At 40.0% G+C, this 19,616-nt stretch overlaps 1 protein-coding gene across 5 annotated transcripts in view; it reads right to left on the bottom strand.

The window, feature by feature from the left end:
- Positions 1-19,616, bottom strand: part of AFF4 (ALF transcription elongation factor 4) — a 49,292-nt gene that overhangs the window by 5,867 nt on the left and 23,809 nt on the right. For 4 of the 5 annotated variants that reach the window (XM_072348028.1, XM_072348029.1, XM_072348030.1 and 1 more), the window contains 16 exons: positions 15,877-15,913; positions 14,070-14,118; positions 12,732-12,752; positions 12,125-12,179; positions 11,077-11,114; positions 10,574-10,736; positions 9,138-10,055; positions 8,385-8,473; positions 7,055-7,292; positions 5,078-5,175; positions 4,434-4,497; positions 4,150-4,286; positions 3,663-3,734; positions 2,399-2,492; positions 1,843-1,886; positions 43-263 (listed from right to left, as the gene is read on the bottom strand). In XM_072348028.1, coding sequence (XP_072204129.1) covers positions 43-263; positions 1,843-1,886; positions 2,399-2,492; positions 3,663-3,734; positions 4,150-4,286; positions 4,434-4,497; positions 5,078-5,175; positions 7,055-7,292; positions 8,385-8,473; positions 9,138-10,055; positions 10,574-10,736; positions 11,077-11,114; positions 12,125-12,179; positions 12,732-12,752; positions 14,070-14,118; positions 15,877-15,913 — 2,338 coding nt within the window. The remainder of the gene's footprint in view (positions 1-42; positions 264-1,842; positions 1,887-2,398; positions 2,493-3,662; positions 3,735-4,149; positions 4,287-4,433; positions 4,498-5,077; positions 5,176-7,054; positions 7,293-8,384; positions 8,474-9,137; positions 10,056-10,573; positions 10,737-11,076; positions 11,115-12,124; positions 12,180-12,731; positions 12,753-14,069; positions 14,119-15,876; positions 15,914-19,616) is intronic. The other variant, XM_072348027.1, reaches the window with a different exon arrangement.

Raw genomic sequence — 19,616 nt, 5'->3', positions numbered from 1 at the left:
CCTGCACGTCTGAGGTTACAACTTGCCTTTGCCTATCCTTACCTTTCTGTTCTTTAGACAGCTGTTCAGCTTGGTCCCAAATTTCAGTGGCATAGAGGAAGTTGGATGTAACTTGGACGTAGCTGGCTGCCATCTGATGGATCCTCTGGGGGATCGTCACCGAAGACCCGCTCCCTGAAGGGTTGGCTGCCCCAGAGGAGTAATTTCCTGAATTCCCTGGAGACAGCTTTGGAGAGACTGGAGATGGCATACCAACAGGCTTGCTGCTTATCCAAAGGAAAACATTACATTGTAAAACGCACACACAGGTATGTCAGGCGTGTCATGCAAATGTCTTCCTACAGCTCAGAACATGGGATGCTAAAGCACTCCCACTTCACACACCAAGAACTCAGGTCTGGCCCTGCAACAAGCGAGCTTTTGAAAATCTCTCATGTTCCTCCAGCTCCTGTATTTCAGCCTCACAGCCAAATCGATATGCAGCATCTTTCAATCAAATCTGTTGTTTAAATAAATTAAACCTCACAAAGCAGTAATGAAAAAATTAAAGCAAGGCAATTATACTGCTGTTGTATTTTCAAATAACATGATACATATGTGAAATGCCCTCCTAAAATTCTGGGTTTTTTTTGTTTGTTTGTTTGTTTTAATAGATTAATCTATAAAAAGTCTGTTGTCATGTTTCAAGAACTGAAGTAAACTGCTGTACCATGGAAGAGCTGATCGTGAAAGTACTTGTAGCCATCTGGGCTACAAGCACATCACTGCAGCACTAATAGAGCTATTGTTTTGAGAGCAAAAGCATTACATAAAACTACAAACCACTGAGACAAGTGACCTGTGTGTTAAGGACACACTGAGGAGTTTTTTGTTCATTCCTCCCAACAAGGAGCTGTCTGAGAATATTTCTGTATAGCAGACTTCTCAACCTCTTATCAGAACACTTACCTGAACAACGGGATCAAAATCTAGACCTTAGAACAATTAGAATCATAGAATCATAGAATCATAGAATTACTCAGGTTGGAAAAGACCTTGAAGATCATCAAGTCCAACCGCAGCCTAACCAGTAGCCTATCTCTTAAAAAACAACCACAAAACAATACCACAACAACAAACCTCTGCTAAATCATATCCCTGAGTACCACATCCAAGCGACTCTTAAACACATCCAGGGATGGCGATTCAACCACCTCCTTGGGGAGCCCATTCCAGTACCTAACCACCCTTTCTGTAAAGAAGTTCTTTCTAATATCCAACCTAAACTTGCCCTGGCGCAACTTGAGGCCATTTCCCCTCGTCCTGTCACAAGTCAGTAGTGAGAAGAGACCTGCCCCACTCTCACTGTAAGAACCTTTCAGGTACTGGCAGATGGCAATAAGGTCTCCCCTCAGCCTCCTCTTCCTCAGACTAAACAGCCCCAGCTTCCTTAGTCTCTCCTCATAGGGCTGATTCTCCAAGCCCTTAACAAGCCTCGTTGCCCTTCTCTGGACCTGCTCCAGTACCTCCATGTCCTTCTTGTGCTGAGGTGCCCAAAACTGGACACAGTACTCGAGGTGAGGCCTCACCAATGCTGAGTACAGGGGCAGGATGACTTCCTTAGTCCTGCTCACCACACCATTCCTGATACAAGTCAGGATGCCATTGGCCTTCTTGGCCACCTGGGCACACTGCTGGCTCATATTCAGCCCACTGTCCATCAGCACACCATTAATTAGAAATTAGATCAAAAACAACCAAGGCTCAAGAAAGTAAAAGCTGCTCTTTGAGCACCTCCAACTTGCAGTTCATGTGGAAAATGAGCTATAAACATAGATATACAGGTAAACTTTTACTACCTACCTTCCCATACCAGGTGACGGTGCTTGAGAATTATTATAGGAATTCTGTTGGGAAAAAATAAATGTACGTTTATACCTCAGCTAATTATATTTTATCTGGTTGTTTAATTGGTCATTTCTGAACATGAATTCTCATGGCTTTTTTTTTAAGCAATAATCAAAATATCCCAAATAATATCAAAGTACTTTCAAAACTGGGAAAAACGTCCGTTTCACTGATGACTAAGACACAAATCAGCAAAATTTAGCTTTGTTATATCAACAAAAAAATTATGTTGAAATTCTCTTTGACGCCAACTAAATTTACTAAAAGCAGCACCAAAATATTAATAGGAAGCCATCATTACGACCAATGGGTTGATGACATCATAGTCATGCTGTATCCTCCCAGCTTTAAACTACTCAGCTTGAACATACTTTCAAGGTCCATTCCTAAATTAGGGCATACTGGAAGTTCACATGCAGCAATCTGAATACCGGGCAGAGGAATTTTAAGTGATGTAGAGCTTCAATTTGATTAGTTTTTTAATATTGGAAGAAAATATATATCCAATTACCTTCAGATGTTCAGTCAGAGTTTTAGAATATTTCAATGCACTTTCCTTTTTCAGTTTGAAAAGCCTTAGGTATAGTAGAGACTGGCACCGAAGACTAACCAAAGACAGAACAGCAAAACATTTACAGTTAAAGTCAAGCATATCACAACATGCCAGAAGTCAAAAATTGAGTACCTGTGTTTTTAAAAGCTTTTCTCTCCCAACACTAAACTGCCAACTGTCAAAGCTGTAACTAGACAAAGTCCCACACCACCTTTACTTCTCAAGAAAGTAAAGAACAGTTTTCTGCCTTAAGCTGAAACTAGGTTGCAGTGACTTTACTGATACAGGTCATCTCCAGTTCTGAGCTCAGCACACAATACTAATTTACTTTCTCCAGAAGGGGTTCTTTCATTTTTTTCTCACATCAAGACACACTGAGCCTAGTGCATGCTGCTATAGCCCCCCTTCCCTTTTCCACCTGACACAGTCAGCTCTGTTCAACTGCTTGCTGCAGCCATTTAATTAATCCAGAAGGCAAATGACAATTCTTAACAGCCATTTCAAGTTTTGCCATATCACTGGGTGAACACACAGCAAGGACCCCAAACCCTCCTGCTGTTACTCCTCTCGAATCCAAGAGAGAAGTTCCTTTCCAAGAAAGTTTCAAAACAGAATTGTAAATTCATTCAAACGAGTAAAGCAGTGTGCTCTGATTATGTTATTTTATTAAAATTAAAGCCAAGACCAGACAACAGTTTGCTTGTTAATGCAATCTCAAAGTTTCCCGAAGCATTTAGGTCACAGCCCAACATCAGCTGACCATGCAACCAACTCAACAGTAGTCTGTTATTTTGGAACACTATAGTTTACAAAGAGAGCAAATGAAGAGCTCAGTTCATCAAACAGTAACTTTATCAAAACACCAATGATAATGAAATTCACAAAGGCACCTCTATCATTTTTAGCCATATTAACAACTTCATTGCATGCAACAGACAACTGACCAATGACATCATGGTCTAAAATAAAAGGAGTAACTGACAGAACATTATGGAAGTCAGAGCTGAAGAAAGTCAGTCATTTCCTTAATAGCTGAAAGACTTATCTGCTGTTGTTAACATGCCCTTACAGTAATCAATCTATAGCATCAATGGTACTGCATAGTCAAACAGAAAACTCCTATTTGGTTCAAAAAACCTGAAAACTCAGTGTAAGACAGCGTTTCACACAGAAAGCATTTTCAGTTAATCAGTGTGTAATATAAGGTTCAGGATACACGTACCAAAGCACTGCTAGCCTTTTGTCTGCAGCTGTAGCATCTGGTGCCAAGTAATTCTTCAGTTTCATAGTATACCTATAAACAAATCACCAACAAGAAAACAATCTATCAAGTAAACCACAAAATAAAATATTACACTATCATTTATCAGCCACCAAAGTTCTTATGAAATTCAACTTTCAACTCCTTCGTTGTTTCAGGTCTTTCCCTCAGAACCAAAACAGAACGTGGCTAGACAATAATTGGAATAGTTCTGCTCTGCACGTGTCACAAATAGTTAAGACATCATGAGCTTTGGAATAAAGAATCTCAAGCCTCAAGAACACACTTGAAGTTTCAGTAATTGGAACAAAGTGGCAAGTGATCCGTTCTTAGTGCAGAGCAAAGAGCTGCAAAAGTTAGTGGCAGAACATCAGTAAAATGTAGAAGCTCTGATTTCCAGCCCTCTTCCCCAACCACTTGAGTTTTGTGTGTGCTTTACAGCGCTTACTTGATTAATTCCACAGTTTCTGAATACATAGGGAACGGGGACTTGGATTCCTGAGCATTTTTCTCCAATGCATTCCCACACTCAATGAACGACACCACTGCATCTAGGTAGTACACAGCCTTCTCGAACCTGTCGGACTGAGAAGATTGGATAAAAAATAAAAGGAAAATATTGAAAGTAAATACCAGAAAGTTCTAGTACAGACAGGCAGCAACACAGCAAAAGCAGTAAACAAAACCCAGCATAATGTGCAAACACTGGATAAACATTGTAGATTTGCTTACCAATGCATCTGCATTATGTTTTAACTTCTTTGCTTCCTGTAAATAATGATCAGCTGAGTAAGTCCTACAACAGAAGACACATTTATGGAGTCAGACCACCTACTCTGCACTTCCTTTTATGACATAAGTTTGTTAATGTTACAGCTTTAACTTCTTCCCCCTCTAACTCAAGTTACAATAACAGAGGTACTGCATCACAATCCCATTTGGGGTTCAAAAAATGAAGGCTCCTCTCTTGCTACCAAAGACAACAACTGCTCACCATGGGCAAAGCAGACTCTGTTAAAAGAGGACAGGCAGACAGGCAGCACTGATATCCTGAAAGGGTGCAATGGATACATCTACACTTAAAAACAGGACAACCCCAGACTATTTAGATCTACTGTCTGGTCCATCCACGCTCTGCAGGAACACACAGGGCAGACTAGAGTTCCTTCTCAAGGAGTGACCATCTGCCAAATATATGGTGCACAGAGCAGGCAGAGAAGCACCTTGCTGCAGAACAACACGCAGATCTCCAGAGCATAAACTAGTATTCAGCATCTTTTGTAAAGCAAACAAGACAACCCTTCTCCACAGAAGAGCTCCCTGTGCTGCAAGATTAGCGCCCCCAAAAAGGGAAAGGCACCCTCTGCTTTTCTTACCTGTCATCAAAAACAAGTTTTGCTCTTCTGGACTTTGAGCTCTCTGTAGATGGAGCAGAAACAGGAGGGCAGTTCGATGAATTGTTCAGAATCTTTTCCTGAAAGGAAAACGGTCACCGAATCATGTCAAGATTTTTTTTATTTTTTTTTTAAATATATATTTTCAAAGACAAAGAGGCATTTACTGTATAAATTTTTCCCATGATTTCACACTCTGTAAGCAGTAAGTTCAGTTTAGTAGCTGCTTTAGCTGCCATTCACCATACAATAACACAGTTTCCCTGAGGCTTTCATCTCATGCTGGCACAGGGGATGACACAGAGGCTATAATTAAGCTGAGCCCTACTACACTAGGAGATCTCCCTTGTTGCTAAATCATGATTTTCCAGGCTGAACAAAGAGGCTATATACACTTCTATGACTTCTCATGTCTCTCAACAATAAACTGCTGAATGTCTCTGGGTAGAAACGATTAGTATTTCAGAAACACCAACTTCAAGGAGAAATAACAGCTGTCCTCACAACATGCTGTCCTTGCTCCCCTTAATTCTACATGGCTCACTGTGACACTTCAGGCTAAAGAAAGGACATCAAAACATCCTGTGATTTCTAAGTGAATCTCTTCTTACTAGATCAACAGCATAAAGCAACTTCCCAGCTTCAGTGTGCTTTCAGTTCTTTGGAGTCATCGTGACCAAAGGCCAATTACAGAGTGTATTTAATAACCTGCCTTTATCAGATCCTTGCTAATCAGAAGGATCTCAAAGTTGCGAGGCACTACACTTGCACAGCAATGCCCTAACTATCAGTGTAACATAAAACACCATCAAAACATGCAGGGAAATGCAGCATTTCCAAAGTATGAAAAGAAAAACATCGAACAAGTTAACAGCTGGTTTAGGGACAGTTCTACTCTGATGAAAGGCCAGAGCAGCAGTCTATGATGCAAATCTGTTATCTACAGGCTTCCTGTAAGTGCAGACACTGATGCACACAACCTTCCCAGGTTTCTAAAATTTCACAGTAATGGCATGTAAATTAATCCAGCAGGTCTCCCAGTTTAAATACTGCATGGACTCCACCCTGATGACTAAGCTACTTTCTGCCACTGCTAATGGCAATTTACTGCTTTACTCCTCCCCAAATCAATTACCCTTCCTGAACACTTCAGAGCACTCAAAGACAAACGGTACATTTGGAATCCCAAAGATAAAGGTGAAATCCCTCCAACTTAAACATATTACACTCAAATCTGGTTATACAACAGAAATTGCTCTACACAGATACCCAGATGTCCTCAAGTTTACTCCTCTCCAGTAATATACCATTTATATACCAATGAAAAAGCACATTACATAGCATGACCTTACACTATCATCACCTTATAATGCTTTTGAAACCCACCAACTACATATGTTCTTAATCTAAGTTGCTTAAAAAACATTTTCTGCATCACCTTTTCCACAGTGTTTTCTCTACTCTAACCACAGAGACAACCCTCTGTACCATCCTGAGCTGGAATCAGATGAACCTTTCTAGAATCCTAGGATGAAAAATGAGAGCCACAGCTTTGTATCTCAGCACTGTGCACAGACCCAGCTCCTGTTCTCCTTAAAATGAGGACAAGATCTGTACTTGCTCCAGCGACATAAGAGTAACCTCATTATTCATTCTATGTGAACAGATTTGTAGTGATATTTCTCATTAACAAATTCAACAGCAAATACGCAGCATCTGTCATCAAAAGATGACTAAACACACTTTAGTAATTAACATAAATATTTGGTAGGAATAAACATTAGTATTCAACAATCTCTCCTAAGTTATTTTCCAATTTGGAGTCTAAGCACCATGGTATGAAACAAGGCAAATCTGAAACTAATTACATTTCAACAACTGCCAATTATTTAGATGACACTGCACGTCAAAATGCAAAGCCAAGAAATAAGTTCAAGGCACTCAGAATAAGCCCTTTACCTTTGCTTCTTTAGCACTGCCAGAACCTTTCCCCTCCATCTTCTTCTGTTTAGAAGATGAGCTGCTTTTACTGCCACTGCTGCTGTCCTTACTAACATTGCTGCTGGACTTCAAGGATGATGACTGACTGACTGTCCTCTTCCGGGACCCGTGCTCTTGTTTGGAATCCTTCTGAAGGACTGGGGCAGCAGGAGATGGCAGTAAATCCTTCTCTTTAACAGCACTTGGTTTTAAAGACCTGGTCAAAACAAATACATTCGGTTTTGATTTTTACTTTTCAAAATAGAAATGAAACAAAAATCCAGCATCACTTCTTTTTTTCTCCACACCCATCCCCCATTTAAGCCTTTTCCCTCCTCCCCCCCCCCAAAAAAAAAAAGAAACAAGATTTTTAATGTTAAACATAGAAAGACGGATTCAGAGGAAGCGAATTATCACCACAGTAACTAAACGTTATGAAGCCTGATTAAACTAGTTTTCACCACTTTATCTGTTCTGACCTGAAAACGCAGAAGGCAAGTTCTAACCATAAAACCACATCCCTCAACAGTTCTTAAAAACACCCTAAACACTTGTAATGTTAGAAATGAATGCCAGCGTTAGCGCCACTCTGTCTATTGCAGACGAGTCAGCCTAACAGCTCAGAAAAAAGATGGCCCAGATAACTGTTCTCTAGAAGCCATTAGCCTTTTGGTACAGTCTCACCTTGGCTGCTGAGGATTCCAGTTGCTAATTCTGGCATCCCTTTTCACAGAGAACAGTACACAGAATAACTATTTACACAAAGTTTTTAAAAAACCATCTTGTTGCATTTAACAAAGTGCCCTTCAGAAAATCACACCAGCAACGAAACAAAATATTAGGACTAAAGAAAAAAAAACACGACAGACGAGCATCCATTTTTTCTACATTTCTTAACAAAAACAAAGAAGGCATTTAACTCAGAAAGACTCCCAGCATCTGCAGCCAGAAGCTGCAGCTTCTCACACATTCATAATTCAACAAATATTCGCTGTGGAGAATTTTTTTCCCATGATGTAATTACACCAGCTGTCAGTTGTTTGATCTGAAAAAGGTGAGCCCTTCATTGTAGGGTTTACTTGGTCAATATTTTCAGTTATGGACATGAAATTCCAACAACAACTAATGGAAACTTCAAACTAAATCAGTCTGAAGAATCAGAAGCCATGAAACATTATCTGCTGATTAATAAGGAGACATTTTGTTGTGGAGGAAGGGGAAGAAGGTAAGGGAGAGATGGATATGGGCATCAGTCTTCTCCTTGATCACCCTGAACCTTCAGTGCTGAAAAAACAGGCAAGATACTCACTCCCTACTGCTAGAAGTCTTGTGTCCTGATGGAGCTTTTTCTTCCAGTTTCGTTTTCTTGCTTTCACTGGCTCTGTTTTCATCCTCATTCTGAACATAGCAAACAAGAAACATATCCAAATAAATGTCTACATTTACAGCTTCACGGAGACAGTAATTTTTAACATTTAACAGATTTAATTCAGTGGGCATCTTGCAGCGTACAGAATAATATCTGTACAGGCTACAGAAACATTAACTGGAGCAACTAGCTTGTACCAAATATTTGAAAAGTGGCAGTCTCAAGTTCATTTTATAACACACATATCACTATGAAATAACAGAAAAATCTGCCAAAGGCTTTGGTACGAAATCAGATTTTAAGCTGGGGAGTCAAACACAGGTGTCTTATGAATGCCAGAAACTGTAAAACCCGTGGAGTCTGTAAGAGATGTCAAAGACCAGATTTTTATATAAACCTAATCCTAAAGTCGAAGGGTTTAAGAGAATACCTCCAGGAATGCAAGCTACAGTGCTAACACATCTAATGGTACAACCCTCTCACACATCTTTCCAAATGAAAACTCCAATATTCCCTATTACAATGGCACAGGAATGATCAATTTATTCTACATAGGTAGACAAAGTAATCTCCTAAATTACTGAGCCACTACAGTGAGGTATGACATAGGATACTGGGCCATATGCTTAACCCCTGTAGCAAGATACAAAAAGGCTAAGAAAACAGGCACAATTTTATTTACGATACTGTTACCTGTTTATGTTTCCTTTTGCCTTTCGTGGAACTTTTATCAGAAGGCTGCTTCTGGGATTCTCTTGCATGCTTCTCTGGCACACTTTTCTTTTCCACTTTGGGCACATCAGCATCCTTGTAAGGCTTCCCTGGTATTCTTGATAAGAGGCTCAGGTCAATCTTCACAATAAGTGGGTACCTTTCATCAGGATCGCTGAGTGGTGAAAGAAGCTCTTTCTCTTCCATAGGAGAGAACATTCTTTGCCGAAAAAAGCTGTCATCCTCCTCCATGGAAGATTTAACAGGAGTCCTATTGCTCTCGGAGTATTTGGGTGTTTGTGATGAAGGAGGCAGGCTTTCATTTTCATCTGAATCAGAGGATGAGGTATCTGTTTCTATGAATTCCCTGGATTTCTGGGCAGATTTGCTTGAAGCCTTGTATTTCTTTTTCTCTGTTGTAGGCCGAGGGGAAGATTTGGGCTCTTTCTTTATATTAGGTTTTCTGGAACCTTTAGTGGCTGCCTTATGCCTGTTTGAAGGTATGTTTGTTGCCATGTCTACTGGGGTTTCACTTTCTATTTTAAGACCTCCTCTAGGCTCTTCAACAGATGTCTTTTCAGCTTTCTTGGGCTGCTTTTTACCCACGGTCCTCCTCTGTGTTGAGCTGTCACTCTGGGCAGGTGATTTCTGCCTGCCACGACTGCTCTCTGAGCCCTTTTGGGTGGGTTTGGAATCTCGCCCTGGTGTTGAAGAAATCGAGTCCTTGGATCCGCTTTGATCAGCGTACCCACTTCCTGTTCCCTGATCCCGTCCCTCCTTTTTGTAGCCTTGTGAGGATGGGATGTTGCTGTCCACAGAAGAAGCTGGTGACACTTTATGTGAATTAACCTTGTTCAACCAGTTATCCAGTTGCCACTTGTTTGTTGGCGGTGGCTCTGGCTAAAAGCAAATTTCAAAAAAGCACTGTTAGATGCAGTGTTTCACGTGGCTTCCATCGTTTCTGCAGCCGAACTGTGCTGCAAGCCAAAGCAAGCGGTGCACCCAAGTATCTGAGGTCAGTAACTAATGAAAAATGCATATAATTACAAATAGCAGGTCTGCTTTTTCCTTCAACCAGAGGAACTGCAATCCACAGGAAGCACTTGCTGCCATGGCATTCCAGACCAAAAGCTACCGGTTTTTAAGCTACCATTCCCATGTCTTACTTCTGCACTCCAACAGATAACTGGTAAAAATCACCTCAAATAACAAATGTGTGCTCATAGAAAACATAATTACCATGTCCAATTACAGGCACTTTAGCAAAAGAATATGTGGAAATATGTGGAAATAATTCTACACTTGACAAATTAAGTTTTTGTTAAAAAAAAATGAGACTGAGAACATGTTCATTTTTTTCTGCTTTTAAAACTCAGGATTAACGCCCGAGGACAGCCCAAATGCGTGACAAATCCTACCTCAGGGGATGCACTCTGTGATGGTTCATTAGCTTCACTATCACTGGAACTGCTTTCACTTTCAGAATCAGATCCTGAACTGCTTTCAGACCCACTGTGGCTGCTCGAGTCATCCCTTGAGTTATCTGCTCCTTCACTGTTATGCTGTGAAGGTTCAGAACTACTGAAAACAAAAAGGAAGAAACATAAACAAACATTACTCAAGTGCAAAGGCATCCTGGAAGTTCTTCCATTAGGAAGAATAAAATGCAGTATTTTAACTAATGTTTGCTAAAGAGTTCAACTGAGCACAATTCACCTTGTTCCCTTCCCCCCTTCACAATGTTGTCAGTATAATATTTGCAGAATATGTGTTAGTCACTGATTAAACTCTAATCACCTTCTGGTCTAATCAAAGACAAACAACTAACACTGATTTTAGAAACGAGATCAAGCCAGGAGAGCTGACCGGACCAAAAATCACTACCGTTGGATTGCAGCACAGAAAGTAAAGGAATGCCTACCTTCCAGGTGTGCTCCTTGGAACTGTTTTATCACAGTCCTGCAATTAAGAAGAAGAGCATGAGGCTTCTAGAAGCATATGCAATTACATTGCATAGTATTGATATCAAGTCTTAAAGATCCTAAATACTTAGCCTGAAGAGTGCTCTAATTCAGAAATACAAAGGTTTAAATTTGCCTGCCTTTGGCTTGTACAAAAGGAAAAATAAATCACAGATCTTTTATCCAAGCTTTTACCACAAATGTGTCATCTCAGAACCCTCCATATCCTGACAGTAGTTCTGAGATTTCCTATTTTCTCCACTCCCCCATGCCATGTTCTAGTACCACATGATACAAATTTTTACTGTGCTACTCCAGAAATGTTCTGTGCCTCAGTAGTTAACCAACTAAATGTACCATCTTCAAGTTTTCCACATGAAAAAATACCAAACAGCAGAACTGAGAACAGCAAAAGCAGCAGCATGGACTTCTGCTGGGTAGCACAGACTCAAGAGTTACGTTTAGTTCAGCAGGATGAATGCCATTTCTGGCTGGAGATGCACAGAGTTAATATTGCCAAGGAGCAAAAGATACGATAAAAATAAAGGAGCTGCTAGACTCATAGTTACAGAAACAACTTGGGAGTAAGAGACACACCCAGCAGCTCTTATCACAAACAGTTGCTGCATGGACATCTGTGTGCCATGCACTGTTTAGCCAGCACAGAACATGAGGGGCTCTCCCTTAGGTGGCAGCCCATTGTGTGTGTTAGGAAATAGACTCTGTTTCCATTTCATACTTAGAGAAAGCCCATTTGAAATCATCAAAGCATGAATCCCTAGGTAAAAAAAAAAGTACTGTTCTCACAAAACCGGATCATTTTCCTCACATTTGCATTTTAGAATACCTGAAGTTTGTTTGAAAACTTGCTAATTGTTCTTTGTACCTCAATTGCAAATTCTCCATCAGCTGTTCAGTTTGCTGTTGGAGCACTGAACATTGCTGATGTAACAAACCATCAATGCACTTAGTTTATTTTATAGAATCTTTGGTATCTCATGAACATACCTGCTCTCCATCGCTGTCTTCACTACTGCTAAGTTTTAAGTCATCTTTCAACATACTAAGTAAGTAAAAGGGAGAAAGTGAGACAAGTTTTTCCAGGTACTTTAATTACATTCAAAGCACTCTTCTATATTCCAACAAGTTACTGTTTATGCTACAGAGCTGGGTGTGTGGGTGAAACCCACAAGTTACCATTTAAGACATTTAATGTTTAAGAATGGCAAGTTAAGTCATTCTTTAAAGAAAACTACGGACTGCAGCGCTTTGATTCCTTTGTTCGTTCTTTAAAGTTTAGAAGGGAATTCTGACACGTTTTACTAATGCAGGTGGAGCTAAAACATCTGCGTTCAACCTCTTACACACCACAGCCAAGAATACTGCTTCACATTGAATTAGGTAACGTGACTGCTTCGTGTCTAGTGGCAAAAACCCAACTGTTCGACATCGTAAATTTTCTACTATTCTTCAAAGGTATAATTGCTTCTATTTATGGTAGTCATACATACACATACTATTTCATGACACTGAAAGCACAGGAACACAAAGAAAACATAGTGGGGTATTTGTGCTTATTTAAAAACACCTTTGTTATGAAAATAAAACATCTTACTCTGTCTGGTTCGATTCACATCTGGAGAAAGAAGATAAGAAAGGATTAGAATACTTCCCAATTTCACAGTACAGCTGTTCTACTTATAATATGAAAAGAAACACCAACCTCGAGAATCTACTTCCATATCTATTTTCTGCTGCTACCCTTATCAAAAGATGCATTTATCTCACTTTTTAACGCTTTCTGAACAGAGCACAATCACTTTATCGGAAATTCTATTGACACAGCAAACATCTTCTCATCCCTCTTCCCATGCACCTCACTTCAACTAATGTGCAGTGCTAACTCCAGTTCTTGCATCTTCCTGCATCCCCCCATTCTGGAACCAGCACAGCCCTTTCATAGAGGATTACACTGCTATAACAAAAGCAAAGCCAAATGATGAACTCCTACTGCTACCACTTATTGAAGCGGCTGTGTATAAACATTTGAAACCTCATGTTTTCAGGAAACTGACATAGTCTATAATAAATAAATAAATAAACAAACAAGCCACTCTTCAATTATTTCCCATTTCCTTCTCACAGATGACTTGTTTTTTAATCTTATTAATACTGAAAAACATACACAGAAAAACTAAACTTCATTTCGTAACTGCATCACAGCAAGTACTAACTTAGAACACCAGGTCTTCAGAATCTGCAATCGCTTTCGGTAAACATTCCATCAGGTGGTGCGGGCATTTGTGTTTGGAAATTGTATTTAAACAGAATGTAATCAATTTTCATTTATGAACAGGGCAGAAGACAGTTAGAATCTTCCTGCTGATTTTTATTTTTTTGTTCTGACGTACGATTAATGAAGCATAATGTTAGGTCTGTGTACGCAACTAATAAAAATGCCTGTCAGTCACTGAAGAGAATGAGTAACTACTCGTACAAACTTAACTAGATCTCAAACTTAATTTACTGTCTCCTCTAATAACAGAACAGTTCCTCATCCTATTTGTGCAACTGCAACAAGCTGCTTCCAGCTGACAGCTTAGCAGTGCACGTTTGGTAAATCCTGTCCCATCCTGCCCATTCTCACACGCTGATACCTCTCTGGCTCACCAGCCAATTCCTAAGGCCAAACTCCCGCTCAGTATCTTACAGCTGAGAAGAAAGCAGGGGAATGGAAGGAAGGCACAGCGCATCTGTTACACCGGTGTGCCATTATTTGCCCTACTTCTCCAGAAAATAGCTTGAAATCAGCTTTTTAAATCTCCTGTCAGTTAAGTGTAAGCATGACAAAGAGTGTGCAACAACTGACACATTCTGGTAAAGAAACAGCTACTTCCAGAATCTTTTCAAAGCTGACTGTTACGTGAGAAATGTTTTCTCAGCTGCTACTTACGATTTGGACTGATGGCCATTGGATGTTTTCGATGAAGGATTATATCGTTCTAGAAGGAAAAAGAAATAACGCTGTACACTTTTGAACTCAGACAGCAAAACAGCCACTTCAAAGTGGCCAGAACTAAACAGGCTAAGCCAAACAAACTCAAGAATGGTGGAGTGAACAAGAGAAAGAGGGATCATCTGACATCAGGTGCAGCCTCTCACACATTGACCAAGTGAGAGAGGAGCAGAGACAGACTGCCAAGAGAAGCAATGACTTTAATCAAGAAAATCTATAAGTCTTTTTTAAATCATTGCTGTCTAAAACCAACACACGCTTAATTTGTTTCTGAAGGTGTGAAAAACTGTTCTGCTTCTATCAAGGTAGGATACAAGTGACTATCCTAAAGTAAAAGAGGATAGGTCTAGCTTAGATATTAGGAAGAAATTCTTTAGTCAGAGCGTGGGGAGGCCCTGGCACTGCTGCCAGAGAGCTGTGGGTGCTCCATCGCTGGAGGTGCCCAAAGCCAGGCTGGATGGGGCCTGGGCAGCCTGGTCTGGGGGGAGGCCTGGAACTGGATGGCATCTAAAGGTCCTTAGAGCCCAAACCCTTCTATGAAAATTATTCTATTACCTTCTACATGCTGAGCAGATCAATTAAATCAAGTTTTTAATCTGTTTCAGCATTCCTACCCAGCTTTTTAGTGAATGAAAATTCTTTAAATCCAAAAAGCAAACTCATAAACCAAATCCTACAGTTAGAACACAGTGATATAATCTGCTTTTCAGTTTATCTTCTTTTTCCTTCCCTGTTCTTTAGTTCTAGTAAATTACTAAACACAGTACAACAGAAACAAGATCTGAGGTTGTTAGAAGTGTCACAGAAAACTGAAAATGGAGCTGAGAAATGGTTCTGTGCTTCTATCTACCTGGTCTCTCTGATGACACACCTAAAGACCAGCTGTTTCCACAATTTAACCTATTGGCTAGCCTTATGGAATTAAGTTTTAATTTGTTTCCTTAATTCCCCACTGTATTAGGTGTTTAGATTAAGCTGCTTGTGAATACCTAAGAATAAACCATTCCGCTTTTACTATTTAATCTGTTTAATCACTTTGACAGGGACTGGTAAGACTGTTGGAAGGCAACAGCACGAATCTAATTCATTTTTGCCAGATATGTTACCTGGTTAAATGCTTCATTTCAGTAATATTCAAAATGAAGACACCGTCAAATAGGAATAAAAGGTGCATTTGACTAGAATTTGGAAATACATTCTGGGATAATACACTCAAGAACATTAACAACTACTTAAATTCTTGAGCAGTTCTCTTTGATTTTTATATCCATAATATGAAAGTGAACAAGGAAAAAAATGCATTGTGCTTTTTCTATTAAAATACGAACACAAGCCTTTGGTTGCTTTCCAGCCTGCCCAGGGGTTTCCTCTGTGGGTGTTTTGTTTTCACACTCAGCTATTTTCAATCATATCAACCAAGGAAGCCTATTTTTCAGGAATTAAAAAAGTAACAACAAATTAAAGAAACCCCTTTTTTTTTTTTTTTTAGTTTCCTCTTTTCTAGAAGTTATGAGCGAGTTACACAACAGTTATTAACTTTCCAGTTCTCAGCAAGAAGCCACAAATAAAATCAAGTGTTTGTTTCATAAGTCTTGAGAAAGTACAGACAATCTTTATGTACAATCCATTCCATCACCAGCCTGGAGAGTCTCATCCTCTAAAAGTCTGACTTCTTAAGGGGTACTAAGAATACTCAGTTGTAACAAAAGCACTGCACATAGGAAAGGAAGTTTAATATACTTACTCTGTTCTCCAGTGCCAAAACTGGACTGTTGAGACTCCTAAGGGAACAAAAGATCACAGGAGTTTTTTCAAAGGGAATTTTAACATATCAAAAACCATGCCATAATCGAGCTATTGTTCTGACTTTAAAGGATGGCACATATCCTTTAAAAAACAACAACACAACAAAACTAAACCAACACCTACTCCCAGAGAAAACCAACATGCTAAAAACAAAACCCAGCAATAACAACCAAACAGAAACAGGGAGCCTTTACCTGGGCCCAAGCTGCCTTCCCCAGCAGTGACAGAGCAGCAAGCACATGGGAAGAGCATCTGTCTCATTAACCCATCTATCTCTGCTTGCTTGCTTGGAAGATGGACCACATGCAGTTGTCATACACAGTACCTGAAACTCCAGAAACTGTGCAACTTCTGCAAACCCTATCTTCCCTTTCTCACCTTCAGCCAAATCCTCATATAACTGGGCAATCTGGCTGTACGAAAGCCAACAGACAGTGATAAATACCTGCCTCGATATACAATGGACTTGCTGTCTATGAATCTAGCCTTGAAAGACAGAGCCTCGCCAATTCTAGCACTGGCGTGATCTTTGTATTCCTGTTCCAGAAAACCCAATTCTGCCTCCTGAAACACAGTACATTATCAAACACTTGAAATGTTAAAAATAAATAAATAAACAAACAAATAATCAGAGAGTATTGTGTTACTGAAAACCTACTTCTAAGCTAGTGTGCCATTTTAAAATAGGACCTTCCTGACCTCCTTTTAAAATGAGGACAAATGCTGACCTTATGCATAAAAACAGAGAATGTTTGAGTCAATTCACCGAGCTGATAGATGTACTCTATGACAGTGAGATGCAGGGGTTTGGGCACAGCTGTGCAGCAGTCTTCACAGCCAGCCAGCTCAGTGATGTGATGCAGTTATAAATGCAATTTCCAAATGTAACTTTATAAGCACACAAAAGCTCTACATGGCAAGGCATACTTACATACATCTGACTTCCTTTAACATTTTTATTTCAAAAGTGGCAGCAGTTGAAATCATGACCTGAATGAGTATTGTCAGTGGTATGGAGAAAGAGTGCAATTTTCTCAAAAACAAAACCTTTTAGGGAACTTTAAGATGTTCCAAATGCCCCTCATCTTTACTAACTGAAAGAAGAGACATTAAAGTCAACCTATGGTTAAACTGCAAAGTCAAGATCAAGTTGCAGAAGTCTTCAACTTCAAGAGAAAGCAAAAGCTGTATTCTCTTCAGAATACAAACTGATTCTTATCTTTCACACAAGTTCAATGAGTGCAAGCATGATTCCTCAGTTTCCTTTTTCCTGTCAACTTAGACAAGTAGACAAGACTGATAAAATGTAGGTAAAAACAAAAAAAAAGACCCTACAGTAATCAAAATACCACATATGCAGAACGACTGCGCTGTGCTGAGCACAGGATGAGTAACTGGGACTGTTCTCACCAATATACATACCATAAATTCTGCAGAAAATGTCTGCCTCACTGCTTACCTCAGCCAGCTTCCTATTTCTAAGGCAGTATTCCAGTTAAGTGCACTTTAACGAGGTGTTTGCTTAAATGTGCAACTTCTTCCAAATAACTCACCCTCTACTTTGCCTTTGAATATACGTCTCTCAGAAACTCAAAGATTAATAAAGAAACAAACAGAAATATATATTTTTTTCAAGTTCAATTTCTTGAGAAAGAAGAAATTAAGAACATTTTAAAGGATGGAAATGCTTTTCACAAAAGCACAGCAGACCGCTGAGGTGAAGTGGAAGACACTTCACCAGGTAACAAAATCACTGCTTGGACTGACACAAAATGGTGATCAGAATGGTAGTCAGGTATTTAATTCTTACCTGCACATTTTTGCTATGGCTGTGGTGAATAGGACCCATTTCCATTTGATGTCTGACAACCCAGGTCAGACCTCACTTTTATTTCTCAGAAGAAAGTTTCTGGATCACAAGGATCACAAGGGATCGACACAACTGACTGCTGCCTTCACAATTACTACAGCAAGGGGCACTGTGAGTAAACCCAGAGACCGAGGCACCTCTTCAGAGATGTCGGCAGGTCACCGCTCAGGTACACAGCCACAACAGCTGTCAGTGACGTCACACTCCCTGCTCTATGATGGAAAGCTTCCACCCATTAAGAAACAGCTGCATTTGTGAACAGATTTTACAAACACACCAGTCCTCCTGCTCTGCAGTTTTTGACTGTGAACCCATGGCTTTAAAAAGACTTACACAATTACAGAGCGTTAGGTCATGGGATAACATTTTTATCAAGAGTCAGGAATCCGTTTTTCACAGCACCCATAAAACTTTTTATGACCTATTTTTCATGAAGTTTTATCTTCTGATTCAAAGACTTCCTGATAATTATAAGATATATTTATAGTAATGCAGACAGGCCCCAGTCAGGATTTTGGGTCCCTGCAAACACTTGCTGCACACAGGGAAAATGATCTTATGCCAGCAATCTTAGACATAAAATCCACCCATCCACCAAAATGAGACTAATTTTCTACATGCAGGCAAAGCGTACCAGACTTCTGCACACAAGAGAAATGCTGTGAGATGCTGCAGCATATAACTTGTAAATAAACAGGAAGTTAAGGAGAATGAGATTTTCTAGAACAGCGTGGCTTGATTAAAGTAAACCAGCACTGTGTTCAGCTCTCTGAATTCTGTTCCGGGTCTGGACTGTACAAGCCTACGGCTCACTAACTTGCTGGAATGTTGAGAAATCCCACTGCCAAGAATGACAGAAGGGAGAAGGCAGAGGAAATTACAGACTTTGGAAACAGAGAATTTGACAAAGTTCCATGGCTACGATGTACGGACACAAAATAAAAAGGCTGGCAAAAAGTCGAAAGACTCGGGGCAGCCATACATGGAATTTTTCGCAAACTTTGTGAAGAAACAGAATCCAAGGTTGACAGATCCAAAAAGAAAAACACAGCCTCCCTTTTGTGTTCAGACGTCAGCAAGGCTGTGCAATCTTATGCAGTTCCTATCTGCAGCACAAAGGCCTCTGTATTTCTGCACACTTTCCTTCCCCCCCTACGTCAAACAGGCACTGAGAGAAGAACGCAGGCAACACAGGCTGCTGACACCAAAGCTGCCCATAGCTCTGGGCTACCCAGGCAGTGACAGTACCGGAACCATCTAACCTTCTGTCAGACTGTGGCACTTTGATGGATGTGCACTTACAACTTGCAGCCTGGAACCTTTGGCCAAAAAGCAACCATGAGCTGCAGTCAGAGCCTTTTGGGAAGCTCCATTCACCCACTGATCTCCTGGGTACAGCTCCAACATCTCTCCCACCCTGAGATAACTGCTACAAGGCACTCACGAGAACATTTACTTGTGGCCAATCAATCAAAATTACAGAACAACTTTCTTTTCAAACTGGATTGTTATTAGAGAGTAATTCAACTTGCTTATTTGGGGGTTTAAAGCTGATTTTCAAATGGGAAAGTAAATTCAAAAACATCCCCATGTTAAGAGGACTAGAAAGTTGACAACAAAGCATTTATGTAACAGCAAAAACTGTTAAGACATTTCATTAGAGACCTCAGGGAGAAAATCTTCACTGTACTTCACTGAATGGTTTGGGGAATAACTTGGATCAAACAGGAAACAAAGAGCAGTGAAATGGTGCTTCAAAACTCCGATCTGATCAGGAAAAGTGGAGTCTTCATGATTAAGAAGGCAAG

This window comes from Excalfactoria chinensis, chromosome 13, assembly GCF_039878825.1.
Source record: "Excalfactoria chinensis isolate bCotChi1 chromosome 13, bCotChi1.hap2, whole genome shotgun sequence".
NCBI lineage: Eukaryota > Metazoa > Chordata > Aves > Galliformes > Phasianidae > Excalfactoria > Excalfactoria chinensis.
This window is presented reverse-complemented; position numbering and strand designations above follow the sequence as displayed.